This window comes from Chionomys nivalis, chromosome 20 (genome assembly GCF_950005125.1).
Source record: "Chionomys nivalis chromosome 20, mChiNiv1.1, whole genome shotgun sequence".
Taxonomy (NCBI): domain Eukaryota; kingdom Metazoa; phylum Chordata; class Mammalia; order Rodentia; family Cricetidae; genus Chionomys; species Chionomys nivalis.
The window spans coordinates 30,916,479-30,935,872 of record NC_080105.1 but is presented as its reverse complement, the minus strand read 5'-3'; the positions used below and the strand labels follow the sequence as shown (position 1 = coordinate 30,935,872).

The window sequence follows — 19,394 nt, the reverse complement described above, 5'->3', positions numbered from 1 at the left end:
TGATTTTCCTTGATTGGCTGATAGTTTCACGGAGGGAAGTTCAGATACACGCGAATGAAGAAGAAACGCGGAGTTCAAGCAGGGAAAGAATGTCTTCTGCTTTCACGATGTCGCTTTTCAGGCTGGGTGGGTGTTTTAGGCACAAGAAGGACATTTATGTGACGCTCTGGAGGTGAGGTAGGCTGCCTGTCTGGTGATGAGCTGATGAGAGGAGGCTTCAGCTGAAGTTGTGACCCTTATATCAGACCATCAGTGCAGGGTGCTCGAGTGGCTGTACCCCACCACGGAGTGTCCCTGGATGTTGTCCCCCTTCCTCTGGGCTCCTGTCACTGGCTAACCACAGAGGCAGAGTTTGTCCTAAAAAGTGATTGCAAAAGCAGGGAAAATGGCTTCTCCCTCTGGGAGAATCCGGGAGTTGGTTTCTCCGCATCCTCCCTCAGAGGAGAGAGGCTTGGGTTCCCTGCAGCACAGGGCTTGCACGAGAGAGCTGCCGCTCTGCTCAGCCACAGAGCTATCCTGTGCAGCTGCAGGTATTTCCTGAAGGCAAGCCAGATGTGCTGAGAGCATTTCCGTGAAGGAGAACGAAAGAAACCGAATAGCTAGCGTCTTTAATGTCAGGCTAATTTAGAGAGGCAGGGGATGCATTTGGGACATGGCATGAATGACAAACCCCAGGATTCAACAAATTAGACAGGGGGACAATGGAAGCTAAGAAAAGGGAGGGAAAGGAAGTGTTCTCAATTCTTTTTTCTTTTCTTCTTCCTAGCAAGAACCAGTTGAGTCATCTTTGGGGCTTAGTAATGGAGTAAGTGACCTTTCTCCTGAGTATGCGGTCCTGACTTCAGCTATAAAAAATGAAGTGGATAGTACGGTGAACATCATAGGTAAACTGTTTTGACATCTTATTTCTATACTCCCGAGCAGCCTCCAAGGTCTAAAATTTGCAAAACAGTAATCTCAGAATAACATAGTAAGAGGGAGTCTTGGAACATGTCCAGATCCAAGTTCAAGTCCCTCGAGGTCAGGGCTTCAGAGATGAGATGAAGATTCGTAGACGAGTCAGAACCAAGAAAAGAAAGCCAGGTTTGAAATGCTTCCTCCCTTGTGGCTGATGGCCGGCGACTCCTCATCAATCTTGTTCAGTCACAGGGACAGAAATGCCGTTTATTTAACTTGGGAACCAAGGAGAGGAAAGGCCGTCCTGTGGGTCCTCACAGCTTCCTCCTTGTGACACCTGCCCAGAGGTAGCACTCACTTTACTGGCCAAGAAACTGAGGCGCAGAAACTTTCTGTCAAAGGACTGGCTGGCCCTACAGATTTACTATGCGTTCTCGACCATCCATACAGTTCTGTGCGAAGAAAGTAAATAGGGGGCGAGCTCAGCTCTATTCCCAATTTTGTGGGGACACAGTAAACAAAGCCACAGGCAAGCATAGCACCCCTGTTTGTGGCCGGTGATAAAAAAGGAAGAAAACAGAGGTGCTTGGGAACAACCTAGAAACCAGATTTACATGGAGGTCACGGTGGGTGTCTTCAGAAGAGCGACATTCCCCTGTAGCGGGTGTGTGAGGAGCTGCAGGTGATGCGTGGAGGCAGAGGTGATGTTGACAGAGGCCCTGGGCAGAGAACATATGAGGGAACAGAGAGCAGGCCAGGCTGTGAAGCATGGAAGCATGATGGCAGTGATGGGTCAGGAGGTCCCCTCAGAGGGCGAGGACGTGCGATGCTATTCCTGCATGTCAGCTTGAACACACACACACACACACACACACACACACACACACACACACACACACACAGTTTAATCCAGATCTTTAGAGGTGGGCGAGCCACTTCAATCTGGGACACACCTTCTGGCAGCCTACATAAAGGGCATGGAAGAAGGAAGCCTTTTCTGTTTTGCCTGTTTGCCTCGTTCTCACTGGCCAGTCCATTCCTCCACTGGTATTAGAGCCTGCTTGAATCAGAATTCTGGCATATGTTGAAGACCAGCTGAGACATCCAGCCTCGTGGACTGAACAGCTATTGGATTCTTGGACTTTCCATTGGTAGACAGCCATTGTTGGACTAGCTGAACCACAACCTATCAGCCATAAATTCCTTCTATTGGTTCCGTTCTCTGGAGAGCTCTGAATAATACAGATTTTGATGCCAGAAGTGGTTCCAGAGCAACAGATATATAAGAATGAAGTTTTTAAGTATCTGGAAGAGGTTTTCCAATTTTCCAATGCTGCAGTTACTGGAACCTCTCCTAGAAGCTTGGAGAATAGCAAAAGCCCATGGTGCAAAGTATTTTATAAACTTCAGGAGAAACATGCATTAAATCATCCTGGTTTGCCAGCTGTGACAAGCAACAGATTTGGTGACTGTGTATATAAAACTTTTGACAGTTCGTGGAAAAAATAAGGAAAACGATGATGCTTAACTCCTAGCATCTCTGGATAAACCAACAAAGGGAAAGAATGAGCCCCATGATCCAACTAACCAACTTTTAGCATCTTGGGATACAGTGAAAGACAGCAATGAACTTGGTGATAAAACCTACCAGTTCCGAGCGCACACAAACAGCCTAAAGGCCTCTGAGTGCCCCCGGAGAATCTCTCTAGTAGCCACGGAGTGCAAGTTGTGCAAAGTTAAACCAAAGCCCTCATTATAAGGTTGAATTAACAGTGAAAATTCCTGCTACGGTTTTGGAGGGAGTCGAGTTGGAGGGTGTTGGTAGTTAAAGTAAGGGCATTAATTAGCGAAGAATGGGATCTGTAACTTGGGGTGGAGATGAGTGGGAGGCCCCTATGGAAGCTGAGAACTTTGAACCCTCAAATTCTCAAGGGCTTATCTTAGGAAGGAGTTTCTCCACCCTCAGCCGATGATGTACTCGTAGGCCCAGCCCCTGAAATATTGCCTTTTTCACCTTTGATCTTCCTTGTCCGCTAAGCCTGCAGTGACTGTCACTGAAGGAGATGACAGGCAAGACAATGCCGATGTCCCTCAGGGTCCACCAGTGCTGCTTCTAGACCTATAACCAGACTTAAGACTAAGCAGGCCCCTAGGGAAGAGATAGGAAGTATAGGCCAGAAGGAGGTGCACCACATAGAATACTAAAGAATTTATCGAGTTTGCTAATCTGTCCAAGCAGAAGTCTTGAAGGGAATGTGCATGGTAATGGATTTTAAGGGTATGGGATAATGGTGGAAGGAGCCTAAGACTGGATCACACTGTGTTTACTGATCTGAACCCACAAAGTGAAGATTTTATCTTTAGTATAGACGCTTGCTCAGTTACAAATGGTGTTGAAAGTTTGAATGGTTGACTGAAGCATTTGTCAAAAGAAGACTGAAAAGGAATTTTAGAGGCCCGATATCCCTTGGCTTAGCTGATGAAGGGATTTTAAGGACCAGGGAAGAAGCAGCGCTAGAGAGGGTGCTTGGTGTAAAACCTAACCCCCCACAATGGGAAGACCCAGAAGACACACCCTTCGCCAATCCCATCAGACAGCAAAATGGTGAGGGGGTACCAGCACATTTGAGGAGTTTTCGTGCCCTTTCCCTAGCTTAGGGTTGGAGATGCTCTGCTCAGTTAGATGAATTAAGTGCAGTGGGTTTAATTGGGGCTGGGAGTAGCAAGTGCCAGGTGGCAAGTACTTGCCAAAGGCATGGTGGTTGTTGTTATCGTAATGAGCAGCCTAGACAAAGCAATGTTGACAGCAGCCTAGCCGGTAATGGTCAGCACAGGTAAAATGATTCATATGGCGGCATGACTTATATGGACCTTTGGTGCTGGCTAGTCAAATTGGTGTTTCCAGTGCCTACTGCATCTTGTTTGAGCTGTACGAGTGAAAAAAAATGCAAACAGATGAAAGATAGGTGACACTGGATCACGGCAAAAGAGAATCTCAGCTTATGAAGCAATTTCCAGACTTGAGTCAGTTTGCAGATGCAGGTCCCCTTGAAAGAAGGGACAGTCAGGTTCTCCTGAGGAAGGACCTTGATCAAAAACATAAAAGTTTTACTGTTAGCCTTTCTCCAGTCATCCCCCAGAGGAGCCTACGGCCTTTTACAAGGATAACTGTTCGCTGGGGGAAAGGAAGCAATCAGACTTTTCAGGGTCTGTTGGATACCGGCTCTAAATTGATGCTGATTCTGGGAGCTCCCAAGAAATGTTCTGGCCATCCAGTTAAAGTAGGGGCTTATAGAGGTCGGATGATTGATGGAGTTTTGGCCAAAATATAGCTCACAATAGGTGCAGCCCCCCCCAATTCATCTGGTAGTCAGTTCCCTGGTTTCACAATGTATAACTGGAATAGATATACTTAGAAGTTGGCAGAATTCTCGTATTGGTTCCCTGACCTGTGAAGCAAGGGCTATTATGGTTGGAAAGGCTAAATGGAAGCCTCAGCCAGGGAAAACAGTCAAAGACAGTATTGCATTCCAGGAGGAACTGAAGCAATTAGTGCCACCATCAAGGACTTGAAAGAGGCAGGGGTGCAGGTCCCCACCACATCTCCCTTTAACTCTCCTGTCTGGCCAGTGCAGAAGACACATGGATCATAGACAATGACAGCTGACTATCAAAAACCCAGTCAAGTAGTGACTCCGATTGCAGCTGTTGCCCCAGATGTGGTGCCCTTACTTGAGCAGATTAACGCATCTCCTGGTACGTGGTGTGCAGCTAGGGATCTGACGAATGGATTTTTCTCTGTACTGGTCCATAGGATCACAAGAGACAATTTGCTTTTAATTTTCAAGGCCAGAAGCACACTCTTTCAATTTTACCACAAGAATGTATTCCCTCTCCAGTCCAGTGTCAGAACCTTTGTTTAAAGAGATCTTGATCATTTGTCTTCAACAAAATAATACCACATTGGTTCACAATATTGGTGATATGCTGATGGTACCTCGTGAGCAGGAGGTAGCAAGCACTTTGGACTTGGTAATTCGTGCACATCAGAGGATGAGAAATAAATCCAACCAAAAATTCAAGGGCCTTCTACCTCAGTGAAATTTTTAGGAGTCCATTGATGTGGAACATGCAAAAATAGTCCTTCTTAGGTGAAGGATGAGTTTGCATTTGGCCCCTCCCACCACCAAGAAAGGAGCATATTTAGTGGGCCTGTTTGGGTTCTGGAGACAGCTTATTCCTCACGTGGTGTGTTACTTCTGCCCCTATTCCACATGTCTTAGAAAGCTGCTTACTTTGTGTGGAGCCTGGACAGGAGAAGGCTCTTCAGCAGGCGCAGGCTGCTGCGTGAACTGCTCTACCACTTGAACCATAAGATAAGAGCAGCCCTGATGGTACTTGAGCGTCAGTGGCAGACAAGGATGCTGTTTGGAGCCTTTGGGGCAGGGCTCTTCCATCATCTGTGGACAACTGTTCCCCCTCCGAGAGACAGCTCTTGACCTGCTGTTGAACCTTAGTGAAAACTGAATGTTTGACGATTTATCTACGGAGTTACCATGCAACCCGACTATCCGTCATGAGCTGGGTGCTATCTGACCCAACAAGTCATAAAGTAGGACGGACACAGCTGAAATCCGTTATCAAATGGAAGCAGTATACATGTGATCCGGCCCAAGCAGGTTCTGGGGATACAAGCAAGTTCCGTTAAGAAGTTGCTCAAATGCCTATGGTTTCCACTCCTGTTACAATGTCAGCTACTCCCAAGCCTGCACCTATAGCTTCATGGGATATGCCCTGTGATCAGCTGAGTGAGGAAAGCAAGCAAGCTGGGGCCTGGTTTACTCATGGTTCTGCACTTTATGCAGACATCACTCAGAACTGGACAGCTGCAGCATGCCTGGGACAAGGTCGGACAAGCCTGAAAAACGCTTGTGAAGGGATACCTTCACTGGGGGAGAACGTTGGTCAGCCCACATGTTCATACATTGTGTTTGAAAGGAGAAATGGCTAGATGTTCATTTGTTCACCAATTCATGGGCTGTAGCCAGTGAATTTGCTGGATGGTTGGAAAATTGGGGAGGAAGGCATTCAGGGAAGAAGTATGAAGCTAGATCTCTCCAAACGAATGAAGAACGCAAAGAGTCTCATGTCCCACGTCAATTCTCCTCAAAAAGCCATTTCAGCAGTGGAGGATTTCAGGAATCAAGTACATAGGAGGACGCATTCTGTGGACAGTCAGCCTTTTTTCCCAGTCCTCCCTGTCATTGCCCACGAACAATGTGGCCATGGTAACAGAGACTTATACATGGGCTCCACAACATGGACTTCCACTCACCAAGGCTGACCTGGCTACAGCTGCTGCTGAGTGCCAGCCAGATATGCCAGCTGCAGAGACCAACACTGAGTAACTGCAGATATGACATCTTTCCTGAGGTGACCAGTCCGTGACCTGGTGGCAGGTTGGCTACTCTGGACCACTTCCTCCACGGAAGAGACAACACTTCATCCTTACTGGAGTAGAACTTATTCTGGTTATGGATTTGCCTTTCCTGCGCATGATGCTTCTGCCAAAACCACCATCCAGGGACTTACAGAATGTCTTATCACTCTCATGGTATTCCACACAGGATTGCCACTGACCGAGGAACTCATGTCACAGCCAGAGAAGTGTAACAGTGGGCCCACCCTCGTGGGAGCCAATGGTCTTACCATGTTTCCCACCATTCAGAAACAGCTGCGGTGACAGAAAGATGGAGTAGCCTTTTCAAAGACACAGCTACAGCACTAACTATGTGGCAGCAGCATGGAGGGCTGGGGTAGGGTTCTGCAGGAGGCAGTAAGTGCTCTGAATCAGTGTCCAATGTATGGTGCCATTTCTCCCATAGCCGGGATCCATGGGCCCAGGAATTAGGGATGGAAAAGGGAATAGTTCCACTCAGTATCACCCTTAGTGACCCACAAGGGAACTATTTGATTCCTGTTCCCATGACCTTAAGTTCTGCTGGCCCAGAAGTTTGGGTTGCAGAGGCGAAAGCGCACATGCCAGGAGCTATAACAAACATTCCCTTGAATAGAAGCTCAGACTTCCCTCTGCCTGCTTAGGGCTTCTGATGCCCTTAAGCCGAGGCTAAGAAAGGCGACGTGATTGATCCAGATTATCAAGGGGAAATTAGACTTAGCTCCGCAATGGAGCTAAGAAAGATTATGTCTGGAGTGTGGGAAATCCTTTAGGGCATCTCCTGGTACCACTATGTCCTGTGATTAAAGTCAAGGGGAAGCTACAGCAATCTAATCCAGACAGGATGAAAAGGGCACAGACCCTTCAGGAACGAAGGTATGGGCCACTTTTGCAGAAAAAGAGCCAAGACCTGTTGAGGTTCTTGCCAAGGGTGGAGGAAGTACAGAATGGATGGTAGAAAAAGGTGGTTATGAACACCAGCTAAGGCCACGTGACCCAGAATGGATAGTAGAGGAAGATAGGTATAAATACCAACTAAGGCTAAGTGATCAGTTGCAGAAATGAGAATTATAATTGACATGAATATTTTTGTCATATTGTGTTTAGAAAGTGTTTGTACAGATATGTGGGTTTTCCTTTCTTGATTCTTTTATCACCTAATTTAACAGCAATAAGAAAATATCAGTGGTTATCATGTTTAAGTTTCCAAAAAATGTCCATCAAAGGTACCTATTCAAAAATTTTTTTAGAAAATATTTTAATAAATTTTAGCCCATAGCTAATCACTTTCAGTAATACTTAACATTTTATTTCAAAAACAATATTATATTTTTCTTTATCTCTTCTTAATCAAATTCCTTTTTTATTATTTAAAATTATTTTTAAATTTAAATATATTTTGTTCATATTCTTCCCCTCCCCAAGTCTTTCCAGAACCTGTGTTTGTAGTTGTATGAAGGATAGTCATATCACGTAAACATTATTATGACCTGGTTAAATATATAATGCATTTCTGATTGTATGTATGATGGTCATATCATGTTAGGCATAATTATGATGTGGTTATTGCTGTCATTGAAAGTTAACCATGACATAGGAGATACAACTGTGTGTCAAGTTGACAAGGGGTGGACGTGTGACGGACAACCAGTTCTTGGTTGTCAACCTGATTGTATCTAGAATTAACTAAAAATCCAAGTGACTGGGTACACCTGTGATGGGTTTTTTTTTCTCAATTAAATTATTTGATGTAGGAAGACCCACTTTTAATCTAGCTCTCTTGAGGTGGGACGATCCACCTTTAGTCTGGGCCACACCTTCTGCTGGCAGCCTATATAAAGGCCATGGAAGAAGGAAGGTTCTTGTTCTTTGCCTGCTTGACCTCACTCTTGCTGGCAAGGCCATTCCTTCTCTGACATTAGAGCCTACTTCTTCAGGCTGATGATCAGCTGAGATAGCCCACTTCGTGGACTGAGTAACTACTGGAGTCTTGGACTTGGTGTTGGTAGAGTTTGACTAGCTGAACCATAGTCTGTAAATATAATATATATGAATGAATATATATGTGTATATATATGTATATATACACACACTCTAACATATCTAGCATATATATAGCATATGCATATATATACATATATACACATTCTATCAGGTCTGTTCCTCTAGGAAACGCTGACTAATACAAGTAGGCAGAAACTATCATAAGAACTTTGTAGATCATGGTAAGAAAGTTGGGGTTTATTCAAAATATTGGGGGGTGTTTAAAACTGGGATTTGGGGGCTGGAAAGTTGACTCAGCAGTTAAGAGTGCTTGCTGCTCCCCCAAAGGATCAAGTTTAGCTCCCAGTACCAGTGTTGGGCAGCTCACAACTTCCTGTAACTCCAGTTTTGGGGAACCTGACGTCTTCTGGCCTCTGTGGGTACCTGCAAACATGCACCCATGTGCATAGGCATACAGACAGACACACACACACACCGAGACATAAACATGCACACACAAGCATATAAATTTTTTTTTAAAAAATCTATTTTTTTTTACACTGAAGCATAATATGGACAGGAAAGGGTCCCAAAGCAAGCATTACGCCTTCAGGGTTCCAGGCAAGTGGGTGATGAGTTATGAATGACATCACAGTGACATCCTGCTGAGACCCTGTAAGGAATGGACCCTGGAGGTGCCTTATAGACTAGAAGCTGCAGTGCACTTGGCTTGAATCGGCATTCAGAATCCAGAGTTGAGACTTCATGGCCCAGGGATACCTTTCGGTCCATAAACCTTTGCTCCAGTCTGGGATTCTGATGCTACCAAGCACTTGAAAGAACTAGCAAAGCTTTAATAAGCCTCTTGACTCGGCAGCTTTCTGTCTGGATTCTTGGTGGAACACTGATTGATGGGAGGCTACAGCCAGAGGCTCTCAGTATCCATCATCCCCCTGATTATTTTGGAGGTATCCCCTCTTTCCTGCCTCCTGCCCCTGTGGAAGTGCCTTCTTTCTTGTCTCTTTTGCCTGAGTTAGCTTTCTCAGCAGGCAGGCCTGGAGAATGTATGTATGACTCAGAATCCTTAAAAGAAATCTCCCCCTGCCAAACTCCAGGCACAGTTTCCTAAGATTTAGCTCATTTTGAATGTGTCGGGTGGCTCCGGAGTTACCCTTTATTAATAAATGAAGTCAGCCCCAAGTGATCCACCAAACCGAAGCTACAGTTGCACTATGGTTTTCCACAACTGTCGTTAGTTCTATTCAGTTACTTTTGATTGACAGGTAATAATTATGAGTATATATATATAGGGAGCAATATGATGCTGAGATCGATGCATCGGACAATTAATTCATCATGGTAATAAAAACATCTGCCACCTCATCGACATTTTATTTTGCGGTACTGGGTCTTTTTTCTTTTTTTTTAACATCAGTTTTTCCAGTCATTTGGAAGCATACAGTACAGTACAGTGTTATTATCGCTGACAGCAGGCAGTTCTAAAGAGCTCTAAAGTTGGTCCTCAACTCCAGACAAATGCTCCATGCCCTTAAACCAGCAGCTTCCCTTCCCCTTCCTTCCCACCAGAGTCTCCAGTGATGACCTCTGTCTCTGCTTCTAATGGATTGAATTTCTTTCGATTCACGGCCTGGGGCCAAGCAGCACTGTTTTTCTGTGCCTGAGTTACTTCACTTAGCAATGTGTCCTCTACTCTACCTTCCTCTTTTTTTTTTTTTAATTGTTTTGATGGAGTCTGCAGTGTGTGTAGGTTTTCTGAACATTCTTTGCCCTTTTGCACGGCTGGTGCAGCTCAGACAGAGCTGGTGTATGGTTGAGTCCTTGCTCTCTTCTGGGACAAAGATGCTGCTCAGATTTCCTGAGGCCATCACCCCACTGGATTAACGATTCCCTTCCTGGTCTTAACAGTGACCAGGAAGTTGATAGTTAATAGTTAATAGACATAATAGCACATTAATAATGAATAGTAGCAAAGTGCGTCTGAAGATATCTTCCTGATCAGCTGGTTGCTCTTACAAACTAAGTCACACTGAGATGAACTAAAGCCATCGCATATTTCAATAGGTGGATTAGTGCTGGTGCTTACTGTGTTATTGTCTCAGACTTTAAATCCCAAGGAGCTTTTGCTTACGGCCCTCCATGTATTTCTCATTAGCCACCTTGGTCTTTGAGGCTTGTGGATGGAGTTAAGCAACAGAGATCTGCACCCATGGCTGCAGTGACTTCTGAGCTCCTCTCTCCATCTCTTTACCTTGAAAATTGCTTCATTTACAAGAGACAGCATTTGCCACTTCCCACTGACTTGCTTCGAAACCCGGCTTGCATTTCAGTTTTGTATTCAGGCTGCAAGGCGTCTGCACCCTATGTTGACGGACATATGAAAACTGGAAGCTGAAACGGGTACTTAGCAAGATAACATTGCATAGGCTTGTCCGGAGGCTCTTTAGCCGGGGAGCTGGACTGAAAATCACTGAGTTCCATGGAGATTAGCCATCGGGACATTTTCATTCTGATCTCATAAGCGGAAATGTATTGTTGCCTTGACGAATGAACTCTTGTTTAGCATCTACAATGTATGACTCATTTTTGCCACAAGTCACGGCAGCAACACACACACACATACACACACACACACATCTAGAGTTTGAGTTTGGTTCCCAGTACCCATGTTGGGCAGTTCATAATTGCCTGTAATAAGTTCCAGAGGCTTTGACATCATCTGGCTTCTGTGGGTATGTGCATATTTGCATCCATACAAACAGACAGGCAGGCAGACATCCAGATGAACACACACACACACACACACACACACACGGAGGCAGACAGGGTCTGTGCTGTGCTCCTGCTACCCTCTCCATAACAGCTGGTAGCATCTTCAGGCAATCCAATTAGAGAGCAATGTACCCTTGCTGAATTGTGTCTTCTATGCTTCCTTTGCTCTGAGTGCCTAAAGTCCCAGATAAAGCATCCAGAACACCTACCTGTGTCCCCTCTAAAAGGGGACATTTTTATCCTTTAGTGTTTAATTTTGGTTGGGCGTGTGGTGGCTTACGTGTTTAGGTCATGGGAGAAGCCAGCAGTGTGTCAAATTGTTCTGGCGGTGCCTCGCTGGCCACCTGCCCTGGGTAGCAGAGCTTTTGCTGAGCTGTATGAGAAGGATCTGCAGGCCAGCCCAAGATGCCTGCAGGTGCCTCTCTCTGACTCACTGAGGCCTTGCTTTACAGCCCCATTGTGTTTCTTGATAAAAGGGAACTCCACCCTTGGCTTAGGCAGAGATCACCAGAAACAAGGGGCACCATTCAATAGTCTGAGGGACATAAAGCAACCAACGTGACTGGACACAGGACAGTTAGGAAGTGATGTATTTCATCTTCATTTTAAAACACACCTTGGACGCCTGTCATCTGACACTTTCTTCCAAGTTGATTAGCTTTCTGTAAAGCAGAAGTCGAGTTTTAGGAGCTGATTCTTTCCCTTTTCTTCTGTTTCTGAGTTGCCAGGGAGACAATCCAGGACCTTGTGTGCCAGGCGAACACTCCAGCACTGAGCTATGCAAGCTTAGCCTTAGTTTTTTATGTGTTTTGCTTTTGATTGTTTGTTTTAGCATAGTCTCAAAATCCAACAGCAGATACTATATTGCTCTTTTCTTTGGCAGCTTTGCCCCCCCCCCCCCCCAGTATCAGCACAGAGTAGATACTATGTTGTTCTTTTCTTTGGCAGCTTTGGCACCCCCCGCCCCCCACCAAAGTATCAGCACAGAGTAGATAGTATGTGTTTTTTCCTTTGGCAGCTTTGACCCCAGAGCTGGGTCACCTAGTGGGACAGTCACCTTGTGCTAACCAGGACCCAGAGGTGGTGGAATTTAGCTGTTGTTTTGTTTTTCTAGCTTATGGGCCTATGGAGGGTTTTTTTTTTTAATTTTTTTTTTTTTTGTGTGTGTGTGCTTAGGAAGGCTGTTATATTTCCATGACGTTTTCTCTCCTCCCCCTATTCCTAGCCACCTCCCCCCTGTTGATCATTAACTATCAGGACCTCCTGCCATTCTCCTGCCCCCGCTTCATCTTCTAATTCTGACACCATTTCCTAGCATGTGTTTCTTCTCACCCAGGCTCTGCTTCCACTCTTTCCTCTTCCTGCTCACCCCTCAGTCACACAGTGATTTTTTGAGAATGCCCTTATTACCATGTCACATTTCCCTCCGACACAAAACACATCAGAGTCACCTTCATGCCTGGCATCGCCTGTCCCTGCTTGTCAGTGTGCAGATGGTGTTTGAACTTGAAGTAGCCTGGATGATCTTACTGTATGCGGCGAACTGTTGAAGAGGAGGTTGATGGGATCCTTAGGGCCAAGGAGCAGCACCAGGTCTCCCACTTCCATTGCTAAGCGCAGCTGCTAGCCCAGCGCATTGTGCTTGTGTATTTGCTTCCAGATCATCGGCCTCTGAGATGCTGATGGACGCTAATGAAGTTTCCTTGGAAACCGTGTGTGCCCTGCTCTGTGCAGTAGCATGTGACCCTGTGTGCTCTCAGGTTGGAGAGGGCCCTCTGCAGCAGCTACACTCTTGCTTCTTCCTGTGCTGGCCTCAGCTAGTTGAGGTAGGAGTAAACTGAGGCCAGAGGTAGCCCAGATAGCTGAGCCACCCGGGGACCCAACCCTGACTTTCCGTTCCTAGCCCTATTATGGCTCATTTTTCTCCCTACCTAGTGTTGGCATTATTTTATTAAAATGAATGGTTGTCATATTTGACAGACATGAGCACCAGATTAACTCTTCATGGGCTCGGAGTCTAGACCTACTTTTGCAAAGTTTGATTCATACCCCTTAAAATCTGAGACCCTGTGCATCTGTGAATTAGAAACGGGATGTGCTTTAGTATCTGTAAATCATATAAAATAAAAATGATAATACCTATCCTACAGACTGCATGGAGCTGTGAGGACCAAGTGAAATGCGCAGTTGGTCATCCTCTGTTTAGAAGGAAGCTAGGATGATTCTATTATATTTCCAAAATCAAATTAACATGCATCTGAGTAGAAAATGTGCTTCCCCGTATGCCATGTCAGCAGGGCCGGTATCAGCAGTTTCAATCCTCAAACCATCTAAGGATTCATTTCTCCCGATAGTGAAATGTCAATCATCTGGTTTTATACACATAGCCAGTGAGCTCACTGCTTGGCCCTGTAGCTACCTGGTAACCCTGGCCATTCACCTCACCTCAGCATTTCAGCTTTTGAAACTGTAAAATGATAGACCGAGTCCCCCTCAAGGGCCTTTCTGTTTCCCATAGGCCCTGCTCTAAAACACTTTCTCTGAAGCCCGAGAGCTAGCTGCTTTCTCAGGTGGGGCCAGGGATCAACTCAGCAATTGTTAATAAAGTAAAGAGTGACCTTTTAAGCCATCAAACCGGTCCATCAGTAACCAGCTATGAATAATCTTGTTGTGATTCTCAGAAATTAGATTCAGATAAAGTTACGTTCCCGAGAGTGACTTTGCATAAGGGCCTGACCTTGTTGAGTTGGATGAGCTTGGTGGATTTCTTGCTTGCTGATTCAGTTGAGAATTTCTGGCACCAAACAGGAAGCTGGAGAAAAAAAAATTCACTTTGGTTTATGGGCCCAATGATTCATTAAAGTGAGATTTTTTGGGGGGGAGGGGGAGGGTTTTGAGACTGGGTTTTTCTGTGTAGCTTTGGAGCCTGTCAGTAGACCAGGCTGGCCTCAAACTCACAGGGATCTGCCTCCCTCCTCCTCCCATGTGTTGGGATTAAAGGTGTGCGCCATCACCATCCAGCTGAGATTTGAAAGGCCTTTATCTTAAAAGGGACCTAGGAAGTAAGAGTCTCTCAGTTTGAGCTGTATGGGATGCCTTTATTTAGAGACCACGTCACAGAGGAGTTGAAATCTGGAGTCCAAGGGAAGCTGACCTTGGCTCTTCAGATCTGTCCTGGACTAGTTGGCTGACCTTTACGCTTGATTATTTTTCTTCAATTCTATCTAAAATGGGGATCATAATTACAGTGCACTTTCCTTTATAGGGCTGGGAGGCTTTCCGAGGGTGTGCTCAGAGAGTTGGGTTTTATTGTTATTTTCCAGTCAGGTTACTCATTATCACCCAGAGGTGTGCCTTAGAGAAAGGCATGAGTGACAATGTCTACACACACCCACAAAACTTACCGGACTCTGCCATTTCCCTGTTCCTGCGGAGGGATGGCCCTTGACAGTTAGGACTTTCCCAAAGGGCTCTCACCAGTATGGAGATGGAGAAGCTTGCCCCCTTCTCAGGATAGCACAGCCCCGTGAAGGAGACCCGGCCTTAGACATAATAATGCAGTTGTGTACACTGGGTATCTAGTTTTTAGGCCGGAAGACAAAAACTTAGCTGTCTGTCCTAGTAGCTAGTGTTCAGGATCCACTAATAATTTAAATGGAACTACTTGTCTGCATTTTCTCTCAAGTCATGTATAGTAAATGAAATAGAGGACAAAAGCAATTCCTTTTAGGTATATATAATTCAACATTCTACCCCTGAGTTATACCCCCAGCCCTGGCAGTTCTCCAAGTTTAGACAAGGCTTTCGGTTGTGTAACTAGCAGCGTGTTCAAGCTAGAATGTTTTGATCAACTGAAAACCTTCTTACCCCTAACTTCTCATAGCGATATAGTCTGTTTCTTCTTTTTTCGCTTCTTACAGTTTAAAAAATCCCGCTTACTGCAACCCTGGACATTAGCTAGAAATCATGAATTGCCGTGTCCCATAGGTGCGGGTCTTGGGACTCCTCAGAGATTCCGGCTTCAGTCACAGAGCTGGGTTCCTTCACTACTTGCTCAGGAAAAGCCTGGAGAGCTCTGTGCTGGTGCCAGGCATGAGCCTGGACCGAGTGGAGTACAGAAAGTGCTGACGGCTCTTCCCGGCTCTCAGGAAATACTGTGCACAGTAAAAGGTTCAATAAAGAGGCGCTGGGTTAGGCAGCAACAGAGGCCGAAGATCAAGGTGTGCCGCAAGGTCATCTAGTTTGGGCTGGGCCCCAACTGCGGGATGTGAGAGACTTAGGGGAAGGTCACGTGAATCTGTGGGCGGGGCTCAGGAAACGCTCTAGAAAATAGGGCCCTCTGAGCAGTACCCGTAGCCCAGCGTCCATCACCTCTAGTCCTGCCTTTGGTTTTCCTGCTGGAGGAAAATAAACAACAACAAAAAGCCTTTTCTTCCTCAACTTAGATTTCTAGATCTCCCTCTGGTTTCATCTCTCCTTTCTCCGTCTCACCCTTTCTCTGCCTTCCGCCTGTTCCGGAAATGGCTGTGCGCTGACCTGCGACCCTCTGGACTTCTTACAAACCTATCCCTCCTCTTCATTGCCTCCGCTCTGGCCCTGCCAGTACCAGAGAGCGGCGTCTGTGCCAAGCAGGTGCTCCACCAGTCTGGCTTGGTTGAATAGCTAAGCTGGGCATTGTGAAGAAAAGAACAGGGAGAAAGAACCGGGGAGAACAAAGGGACACAGGCGAAAGATACCTGAGCCGTACCACTGTTGACAGTCCTAGCCAGCTTCCTGTCGGGAACAGGCGGCTTCCTGTTAGGAATGACAGCACAAAGGAGAAAGGAGCTTTGGAGCACTGAAATCAAAGGGGTTTTGATTGAAATGTAGTTATTGTAGGACCCTATTTCATTTGCCTCTTCTGCTTCTTGCTTGTACTGTGCATGGATACACACAGACAGACAGACAGACAGAGACAGACAAACACACACACACCTACCTGTTTGGTTTTTATCGTCACCTAACTGATTTGTAGGACTTTCAGTAGGATAAGACTTTGCTTTCCTGCTATTTTCTCTGTTCCCCTTTCATTTGTTTTGCTTGGGAGAAGAGGCAGAGGAAACCACAGAGAACACCATGTCAGCACCCAGAGTCTAGTGACTTTAACTACTGATGTCCTCATGCTCAAGATTGGATACTCTGAAGTATAAAATAAGACTCTAGGTCTCTGCCTCCATATGTGACTTCTCTTTAATTTTTTTTTTCTGCCAGGAAACCCCAGATTGTATCCAGATTCCCCCCATTCTGAGTGTCATGGATTTGAGGGCTCTTTTATTGCACCATGGTCCCCTTTGCTAACCTCCCTTTAGTATAGATCCTGTGACTTTTCAGCTCTGCTTTTCTTGAGTAGAATCCAGTTAATAACCTTACTGTGCTCCTAAAAGCAATTAAAACTGAAAGTTACTTAAAAAGAAGTTAGCCTGGGGCTGGAGAGATGCCTTCCAGAGGACCTCAGTTCTATTCCCAGGATCCACTCTGGGAGGCTCACAAGTCAGCTCCAGGGGATCTGATGCTTTCTCCCGGCCTCTGCAGGCACTCACGCATGTGCCCCATGCTCATGCATGCATGTACACACACACACGCACACGTGCACAAATGCTCATACATGTGCATGCGTGTCTGTGTTAGGGTCTCACTGTGCATCCCTGACTGATCTGGAACTCACTCTATAGACCAGCTGGCCTAGAACTCAGAGCTCTTCCTGAGTCTGCCTGTCAAGTGCTGGGATTAAGGGTATGCACCACCATGCCCAGAAGGTATTATATATATATATGCTGGAGAGATGGATCAGTGGTTTAAGTTTGCCCTGCTCTTGCAGAGGACTTTTGTTCAGTTCCCAGAACTCACGCTGTACAGCTCACACTGCCTGTAGCTCAAGCTCCAGGGAATCCAAAGCCCCTGTCCTCTGGGGGTGCTTATGCTCACATGCACACACACACACACTTAATAATAAATGAAATCTTGAAACATGTGTTCAAACATAATTTGGCAGCCAAAGAGACACTGTGAGTGGCTGAAAGCAGAGCTGCTGACAGTAGGTGACTTTCAGAGAGACTGGAGTGTGGCTTCTTCTGGCCAACACTGAACATTTTGCCTCTGCAGAAGGGTGGGACAGGGAGCGGAGCAGAGCACTGTGCAGAACCGCGCTGTGCAGAACCGCGCTGCGCAGAACCGCGCTGTGCAGAACCGCGCTGCGCAGAACCGCGCTGGGCAGAACCGCGCTGCGCAGAACCGCGCTGGGCAGAACCGCGCTGCGCAGAACCGCGCTGGGCAGAACCGCGCTGGGCAGAACCTCGCTGCGCAGAACCGCGCTGTGAGCATGTGGCTAAGTCACTGTGCCTTCCTCTGTTGGACCCAGTTTCTTTGTATCAGGATCCTGGTGCTTTGTTCTGATGACTGAAATGTCAAAATCTCCTCCATGCACCTAAGTACAGTATCGATTGTGGTTGTCTTGTGCTTTGAGGACCAGAGGGAAATGTGTTAGCACCCTACTTTCTTCCCTTTTACTAAATGGAGCCAATTTTCAGGGACATTTAATGCAGTTAGCTGGTGACAACAGTATACAGTCAATTCTGCTTAAAGTTAGCACCAGAGACATTGAAATTAAAAAACATAATGGACTATCATTCTTTATCCAAAATAATAAATGGTCAAAATAAAAATGGTAAGAACACCAAATGCTGGCAAGGATGTCGAGAAATTAGGTCACTCTGACACCGCCGATGAGAATGTAAAATATGCACCCGCCCCGGGGAACAGTTTGGCTGGTTCTCGGGAAGCTAAACGTGGAATTTCCGTATGAGCCAGCAATTGCACTCTTGGATGTTTATCCCAGAGGAATGGAAACATGTTTGTGGAAAATTTGAACACAAATGTTCACAGCAACCATGTCTGCACCAGGCAAAGACTGGTATCACCCCAAGCATCCGTCAGGGGGTGGATGGTTAAATAAATGGAATAGGTTCTCCAACAGTTTGCAATAGGTAAACAACTGAGTGTGTACATCAACAGAGGGCCAGCTATGGGTACACACAACTTGGTGGCTTGCTGGGGAATTGGGCTAAGTGAAAAAAAAAAAGCCAACCTCAATGGATTGCAGCATGAATATAATTTATTATTGTCCCCAAATAATTTTATTCTTAGGGTTTTTTTTTACCTCTTCTTTAATTTAATATACATAAACATAACCTGATAATTCCGTTTTGTGTTGCTCATATGTATATTCTTTTTTAGAGATAACCACTTGGAATTAGATAACCAGATAGAGGAGAAGAACAATTCTCCCTCTCTCAGCCATTACTTGCTAGAGCTGGGGCCACATGAGATGTCCCCCATGCCAGCTGCCGTTGTCATGTTCAGTTCTTGTTTAGACAACTATATGATTGATATTTCCAAGATACGTCTTCCCCGTCTTATACAGAAGAAACTGTCTCACAGTAGACTCCCTGATCCTCTGGCTCTTAGAGTCTTTCTGCCCATCTCTTCCCCGATGTTCCCTGAGCCTTAGTGTAGGGGCTGTGTTGTGGATGTATCAGTTGAGTCTGGGTACCCCACAACCACCTTTTCTCTTCACCAAAATAAAGATTTTAATTTAAAATATACGGAAGCAGTTTCAGAGTGCTTAGATTCGTCTTATCAGTGTCTGGGCAGTTAATACTCATATTAATGAGCCTCAGGGAGCCATTTCATTGTTCTGATGTTTTGGACAGTCGGTCACATTCAGATTAGGAAAGTAGAGGAGAACTTCCCCTTTCCATTCAGCCGGAAATGGCACAGTGGCTGGGTTTTTGTGTTTTCCTTCTTATAAAGGTTTGACAATGTCTGTCTGGACCACAGCATCCTGAAAATAGGCACATCACTTTCTTGCAGAGCAAGGGCAGAGAACAGAACTAGGTTGGGTTTAGAAAATTGGGATATCTGGCCCGAGGTTTGATCAAGATGCAGCCTGAGGTCTTGGCTGTGATCAGGTTGAATAGAGACTGTGAACATTGTCACCAGGGTGTAGCATAAGCAGGCATGTGGGGAACACATCTGGGCCAACTCATTGCAAACTTCTTCTCTGAGACATAAACTCAGAACTCGAGTTTGGCTTTCAGCTTCCTGGCAGGTGACTTGGGGGAGGCCTGGAATCGGAACCCTAGTTGGCAGCCTGCCTGAGCCGAGGAAGGTTTTCTGTTTGAGAGTGTGTGCTCTAACCATGCAGCCTAGAGACCCTGACAATCTCCTC

The 19,394-nt window shown here is 45.8% G+C and overlaps 1 protein-coding gene across 6 annotated transcripts in view; it reads left to right on the top strand.

Moving 5' to 3' along the window:
- The window catches only part of Irf2 (interferon regulatory factor 2), a 105,441-nt gene that overhangs the window by 76,128 nt on the left and 9,919 nt on the right, over positions 1–19,394 (top strand). For all 6 annotated transcript variants that reach the window (XM_057753154.1, XM_057753156.1, XM_057753157.1 and 3 more), the window contains exon 6: positions 767–884. In XM_057753154.1, coding sequence (XP_057609137.1) covers positions 767–884 — 118 coding nt within the window. The remainder of the gene's footprint in view (positions 1–766; positions 885–19,394) is intronic.